The sequence below is a fragment of the Melozone crissalis genome, unplaced genomic scaffold, assembly GCF_028551555.1.
Source record: "Melozone crissalis strain CALT ecotype California unplaced genomic scaffold, PUWL_Pcris_2 ptg000018l_1, whole genome shotgun sequence".
Lineage (NCBI taxonomy): Eukaryota > Metazoa > Chordata > Aves > Passeriformes > Passerellidae > Melozone > Melozone crissalis.
Genome location: NW_026535796.1, coordinates 21,114,723 through 21,122,266, shown reverse-complemented (window position 1 = coordinate 21,122,266; position 7,544 = coordinate 21,114,723). Strand labels below are relative to the sequence as shown.

The window sequence follows — 7,544 nt, the reverse complement described above, 5'->3', positions numbered from 1 at the left end:
CCCCGGCGGCCCGTACCAGTCCAGCAGCAGCGCCACGGCGGCCGCCGCCAGCAGCCCCGCCGCCAGCCCCAGCATCGTGCGCCGCGCCGCCACCGCGCCCGCCCCGGGCGAGCCCCGCGCCGCCAGCCCCGGCACTTCCGCGTCCACCTCCCCAGCGGCCGGGCCGGGCCGCGCTCGGCCGCGCTCGGCCGCGCTCGGCTCGGAGGACCGATGCCGGCGGCGCCAGGGGTGGGCGCTCCCCTTGTGCTGGAGGTTTTGTCCGGCGAGGCCGGGGGATCCCGGCTCTGCCCCCGCTGCCTGGGCCCTGAGCGCTCCCGCTTTTCCCTCCGGCCGCAGGGTGCCTGGAAATGCCTAGCTTAAAGCAGAACGAAACCCAGGCGTACGAAGAGATCCGCGTCTCATCCTGCTTCCTTACAAATACAGCATGAAAACTTTCGCTTTTTCTCCTTACGGTATTATTATTCTGCCTGCTCGGAAATCTAGGCAGTTGACCTATTTTGCTCCTGACACAAGTCTTTTTATGGTATTTTGAATATTTTTTTATATATATGTACAACAATTTTAAACCTTTCTATAGCAAGTGCACAGTTTCATAATTGCTATTCTTTGCTATCAAGTCAGTTTACTAACTGCTGCCCATTTACTGTTGAGATTTTTTCTTCCCATCTTAAGTATGAGTTTAAGTGAAAAAGCTTCTGTCACTTTACATCACTCTTTGTTATTTAACATAATATTCTCAAACAACTTCAGGTAGTAGAAGTTTCTAATTCAATGTTGTTTAGTTGTAATTATATTTTCTCATATAATTTGTCATAGGACAAAGATTTAATTTTTAGCATTGATAATTATTAGTTTTGATTGATCAAGAAAAACATTTTTCAGATCAATTAGACTGCATTAATATAAGACACATCTTTTTAGATGTTCTTCATAATTTAGTTACTCTTTTGCAGGACTTCATGTATGTTTGCTTTGGTTTTTTTCAGCTGCCTTTCATCTTGCTTGTGTACTCTTCCCTCCAAAAAAACACCCTGAAGAAATATTTGTAAATAAACATCAATCAGCAACCCTGGTAATCTTCAAGAGTAATCTTGAGAACTGGGGCTTGCTCACTGTCTTCCATTTATTTTATCTCCACCATTTTATTTTAGCTCTAGCAAGGCTGTCAAGCATTTTGTCTGTATTAAAATTGATCTGAATTCCTGTTTTGTTCTTCTTCTTTCCTCTATTACTGTAGTATCCATGGAGATCTTGTTGTTTTGTACCATTTCTGCCTGGCCAGTTTGGTTTTTTAAGACGTTTGCTGACACTTTCTTTGCTCTCAGTGCATGTAGGTTCCAATTTTTTTTTAATAATAATTTTTAAAAAAACATCTAACAGTAAGTCTTGTTCAATTTAAGCAGTTGATTTACATTAGCATAACTTCTAAAAGACCCACAGTAAAGCAAACCCACACTGACAGTTAGCTAAAAGAGGTGGCCAGGCAAGCTGCTTGCCTTGCAGCACGGGGGGCTGCAGGGAGCCCTCCTGCTGCCTGACTGGGTTTGTAGCTGTCCTGGAATTCTTCCTTGCTTCTCTTGCTCGACTACCTTGGAAGCTGGATTATAAATTGCTAGTGTTGAAGCCAAAACAGGTGGAGGACTCCAGTAATTACAGTCCAAACAAGGTTGTTGTGCAAACAACACTTCTGGTTAGCAGGCAGCCATGCTACTGAAAAGAAGTGGGTACAGATCAGCAATACAGACAGTCAGAACAAGATGAAATTGTTAATTATCTCATGGCAAAATTCACTTAGTATTTTTTACACCTCATACTTAAACCTGTCTCAGTGATGGTGATTTTAAGTGACAGATTTCAGTAATATAAAAAAGTTTGCAGGACTTCTTAATATGAAGATGACTGGTAGCTATGGCAGAGGAACTACATTCAGATGTTCTGAAGATATAAGAGAAGAACTTTGAGAGTACCTGTAGCTGTGTGCAGTGCAAAAAATTATTGAATATACCTGAAAAAGGTTACCTGTAAACTTTATCCCATCCATACTGATAACTAAAGAAAGTCGCAAAACTGCTTGGAGGCTTGAAACAGAAAGACTACAGTGGGAAGAGGCAGTCTTCCCAATACCCAAGATATCAGGCATTTGATATGGACCTCAAGATCCAATGCTATGGCTATTTGTCTATTTCCTCGGCCTTAGGAAGGTGCAAACATAGGGAATTGTGGAACTGGACTGCAACAATCTGGAAAACTTCCAGCAATGCATAGGCCGTGTTTGTCACCTATCAATCGAGATCCTAAATGCCCTAATCTGCCAAATCTGCTAAACACCCAGAACAGTTATGATATGCTGTTGGAAGGAGGTGCGGAGGAAAAATTTTGATCTTGGAGATCTTTTGGTCTTTAGGCATTTGCCTAAAGCTACTGTTGCCTCCTACACCAAGTTAATAAAATTTTCCCTTTGCTTAGCCCATATGGGAGCCACATGGAAGTGGTGTGACTTTGCACCTGTGTAGATGAAATTACTTGTGCTATTATCTTGCTAGCAATAAGATGAGGGGACATAGTCCCCTGCACCACGGGAGGTTTAGGTTAGACATTGCAAAGAATTTCTTCACCGAAACAGTGATTAAACATTGGAATGGGCTGTCCAGGGAGGTGGAGTCAGTGTCCCTGGAAATGGTTAAGGAAAAAGTGGACGTGACACCCAGTAACACGGGCTGGATGATGAGGTGGTGATCGGTCGTAGCTTGGATTCGATGATCTCAATGGTCTTTTCCAACCTAATCGATTCTGTGACTCTGTGACTCCGTGATGCAGGGCGCGAAGTGCACACGCAGACGGTACAGTTCAAGGGCCTGCACAGGAGCCCCACCGCGTAGCTCAGCGCACAGCCCCCACAGGAGCTTCGCGCGCCGGCCATTCCGCGCGGCGCCGGCCAGGCCCTGCTGGGCCTCCCGCAGGAGGCGCTACCGAGGCCCCGCGCGGCGGCGGCTGCGCGCGGGGCGGGCCCTGGGCTGCGGGCGCAGCGCCCGGTGACGGCGCCGGCTCCTTCCGGGCCGTGACGGCGCCGCCGGCCGCGTCCCTCGCTCTCAAAATGGCGGACGGAGCCGACAGAAGTCCCGTGGCGAGAGCGGCGGGCGGCCGGGCCCCCGCGCAAGCCCCGGAGCGAGCTATGGTGAGGCTGCAGACCGGCGCCGCGCCGCGGTTCCCTTTGCCCGCCCTCGGGAGAAGCCCGTGCCCTCCCCGCGCTGCCGCCCCGCCGCTCGGCCGACCCGGGCTGGCTCTCCGCGGCTGCCGAGTTGCGCCATGGAGGGCCGGGACGCGCCGCTCCGCACCGCCGGAGCCAGCGGGAGGGGGCGGCTCCAGCCGGGCACGGCTTGGGCGTTGGGGCCGGAGCGGGCGGCCCGGTGCCCCCGTGCCGGCGGCGGGCGCGGCTGCGCACCCGCTCCCGGCGGCCTGCGCTGGCTGCGGCTCCGGGGCTCGCCGCCTCTGCCCCGGGAACGGGGAGCCAGCTGTCACGGGCCCACGGGGACGCGGTTTGGCTCAGTTCCCCGCTGCATCTCTCAGCCCCTGTCCCGGGTCTTCAGTTGCGCTTAATGGCGGAATTGAATGAGATCAAACTTTGGAAAGCTTCAGAGACTGTCCTTTAAACCTTGTAGTGTATATGCGCATTTTAACCATAGTCCTTTACCTTTCTTAATTAAAGGTGACTCCACTGTGGAACAAAAAAGGCTGAATGACAAATTATTGTGTGGAGCAACAAATAGTATAATTTAGAAAGAACATAGGAAACAGCTGTTTGTTGAACAGAAATATTGCTTCTTTTTTCGTTCTGCGAAATAATTGTATATGGATTTCGTACTTTGTTATTGAACACAATTTGCTGTTGACTCTGTCTAGTGGTAGCACATAAGTGCCTTCTGTGGTTTCCTCCACAAACTTGTGTAGTGATTACTATGTTTGAAATACTTTATCAGAAGGAGTTTAAAACCCAAAGGCTGAGAACTTAAGAAAGGTAGGCAGATGGATGTGTATGAGGCACTTTATATTTTGTGTTTTATTTTCTGTAACAGTCTGCACACATAGTATAGTTTTGAAACTGTTGACTGCTGGTGTTCAAAAGTTGGGTGCTGGCAAGCCTGTAGAATGGCTACTTTTTATGATGCTACACACCACTAATAAAAGTAGAAAGCTGTTTGCTCATGGAACTTGTCTTACATATGGCAGCACTAAGCCAACAACCATTATTCCCTGTACCCTTCTCAGAATTTTAAGTATCTGCGAATCATTAGAAATGGCCCTTTAGTCACAGACTTCATTCTGAAGTGCTGGATATTTCTGTAACTGAAACAGGCCTATGTGTGGATTTTTTTTTTTTTTTTGTAAATCAGGAACAACTTAATTTTAAACTCGGAAAAATGTGATTTGACTGCATAGTGTCAAAAATTGCAGCCTAAGACAGGCGAGTTCTTAAGCTTGTGAGCTGTGCCTAAAGTCAGTGGTACTGAGGGTAGCAGAGGCAATCAGCAGCAAAGTAATGCAATCAACCTTCATTAATTGGGGACATCAGAGGCTGAGTTAGCCCAAGCAATCCATACAGCTGGTAATAGTGGTATTTGGAAAAACGAGGAGAGAGTTGTTGAAGCGATCCTTAGCTGCTCAAAGGTGATGCTGGTGCACTAAGTTGTCTTACTTTTTATGTGATTTCAGCCAGTTGAAAATGTCTGGACCAGAATTATCATTCCAATGAAGGTAGCTGGCCATCCAGACTGTGTTGCCTGCCATACATCCAAGCAAAATGCAGGGATTTGACAGGGAGCAGGGGCTGAGGGTATGTTATAAAAAGGGAGAAGAAGAGCCTGAGATGGGTACTTAGGTTGTGTCTGAGAGTGTTTGTGATGTCAGATAGCAAACCTGGCTATAGTGATGCTGGAGACTGCTGTAATCTGGAAGCAGTATCCCCAATTTATTGCTGTCCTAAAGATGGTGCTAAGCAGCTAGAACTAATATATCCTGCCTGACTTGTGCTTTCCCTGTACAGAACTGTTCTGAAAGTCACTGTGGTGCTAGAATTGGACAGTGGTGTGGAGTGGAAAGAACTGGTTAAATAGAGTGAGTTTTGGCTTGTCAAACTGAACTTGTCAAATCTGTCTGAATGTCTGAGCAGTCAGACAGACTCTGGCTCCTCTGTTCATCTCTGGCTTTGGGTGCTGTTGGCTGCAGTGCAGCACCACGTGTGGCTGCAAGCCTTCCCAGAATGCTGGGTGCATGATGCAGGATTACCTGAATGATTCTGCAGAAGCCAGCCTGATTCTGGAATGGATGGTGATGGCTCGGGTAGTAAACTCTTCTGCACCCAGCCCGAGTCAGTGGTGTCTTCTCTGCATTTGCCTCCAGCACTTCAGGTTGGGTGACTGTGGGTGAAAATACTTAACTTGGTGTTTCACTGCTTTAGTTGGAATTCAGGTCCTGTCTGGGCTTCTGCTTCTCCATAGTGGCTGTATTGCTTTCTGAGCTGCCCTGGAGGAAAGTGGGCTGAATTTAATGCTAATTAAGTAGTTACTCTTGTCTACCAAACTTGGGTTTACTTTCTTTCCTTTCCCAACAGCATCCACAGTTTAGATGGCTGATGGGCTGGACTTGGCTTGTCCAGTAGTTGGCTAGCAGGCATTGCTGGTGGCTTGACAAAAGCCTGCTTTGCAGGCTGGATCTTGCCCTTGGTTGGTTGTCCATTTGTATTCTAAACAAATTCTGGTTTGACTCCTGCCTGCTTTTGTGTCTGCTACCTGGAGCAGAGCCTTGATATTAAGCTATTTGAAGGATTTTAAATTTACACTGAATCCTCAAATGTTCATGTGCGTGTACCTTCTCAGTAATATTTGCAAAGAAAAGGGGTTTTTTTAAAAGGTTCTTTCTTTTGCCATCAGTCAGAACTCGTAACAAAAGGTGAGATGTAAGTGGTGCACAAGAAGAGAAAAGCTTTATCTATTAGGATATTTCCTTTAAAGACAGGAAAATTCCAAATTTCAGTTTCATAATGTAAATCACGATATAGGCACTTGTGCATTTTAATGTATTTCAGATCTCTTGTGTCATTCAGTACTGTTAGATAGTTGAGAAAATGTATATGAGGACTCCTGCTACCCTGGATGTGTCCTAATCAAGCAGTAATATGGAGGGGATATTCATATTCATGTGCAGGTTGTTTCTTGAAATTAGTGAAATCTGAGTCAGGCCTCTTATTTGGAGTTGCAGTGTCTTCTAAACTGAATTAACCTGCTTAGACCAGATGACATGTCCATATAATTTTACTTTGCTAAGCCAAATTTGTTTAAAACTTTGTTTTAGGTAAGCCATCATATCCTTTATCTAAGCCCTGAAATGCACATGGTCAAAGCTGCTGTATTTAGAGCCGTGCAGCATATTGGCAGAACAGTGTTTACTGTACACTTGTGTCAGTATCCAAGGAGTGGAGCTGTGAAAGTTGCAGCAGGTAACTGGAGCATGGCCCAGGTCCTGTTTGCATCCCTATATGTTTACTGAAGTTCTTTCACATTGTTACAGCATCTGGTAGTGCTGTGGTTTTTTCTTTCCTGTCTACTTACACTTGGTAATGTTTGTGACTTTTGTTACTGCAGGGGTGAACTGATTGTAAGGGTGGTATCTGTTATCTTTGCTTGAATCCACATAAAGTGCACAACATATGGTTGCTCTAGTCCCATTACAGTATTGCAGTTGTGAGAGGTATGTGGCTTCAGGAGAAAGCAGTGGATATTCCTGATAGCATGTAACTGTTTCAGTGTCTCCTAGATGTCACAGCAGCAGAGAAGTTGGGAATAAACAGGTTCTTGTATAAGGGAAAGTGTTTGAGGGATGGTGAGTGAGTGCTAAATATGGATAGAATCACCTGAATATTTCTGCACATTCCTTCACTGCAGAATTAGTGTGTGCAGTGGACCTTAAAAATGATGGTAAATGGAAAATAAGTGTGAATACACAGAGAATTAAAAAAAAGCAGTGGTGTTGTTTTCTACCCCCTGCACCCCTCAATCCTTCCATCAATGAATTACTTCTTTGTAAATATTCACTGTAGTTGTGCGTTTTGAAGTGCAGCCTGGTGCTTGCTGAAACGTTTCATGGATGTTGTTCCTTCAAATGTAGGAGACCACAGGATGGATGTTAAGGATCAAAGAAAGAATAAAAGTATTTCCTTTGTTTCTCTAGAAACAAAATTAAAATTATGTCAAATAAGTAGTCAGAACTTCAAATTCAATTTCAAAGTCTCACAAAATAAGTAACTCTGGAAAGATGATTTTGTTATTTTTAGAGGGAGAATAACTTGTCCCCCAAAATATTTTGCATATTGTTTTGGCTTATGGTGTGGTACTAAATTTCTGCTTCCTCTGGTGTTAATTGTATGTTGCTATCTATCAAATGCAGGTTTCACAAAAAAACTTGGAACATAAAAAGGTGATTAGATTGCATGTCCCAAAGACTTAAAAATTAGTTCCAGGTTTCCTGGCTATTTTTCCTGTTGAAACTAC

The 7,544-nt window shown here is 45.5% G+C and overlaps 1 protein-coding gene across 4 annotated transcripts in view; it reads left to right on the top strand.

The window, feature by feature from the left end:
* Positions 1-3,075: 3,075 nt before the first annotated feature.
* Positions 3,076-7,544, top strand: part of UBR1 (ubiquitin protein ligase E3 component n-recognin 1) — a 59,242-nt gene continuing 54,773 nt past the window's right edge. For all 4 annotated transcript variants that reach the window (XM_054275394.1, XM_054275392.1, XM_054275393.1 and 1 more), the window contains exon 1: positions 3,076-3,175. In XM_054275394.1, coding sequence (XP_054131369.1) covers positions 3,095-3,175 — 81 coding nt within the window. In that variant the 5' untranslated portion in view covers positions 3,076-3,094. The remainder of the gene's footprint in view (positions 3,176-7,544) is intronic.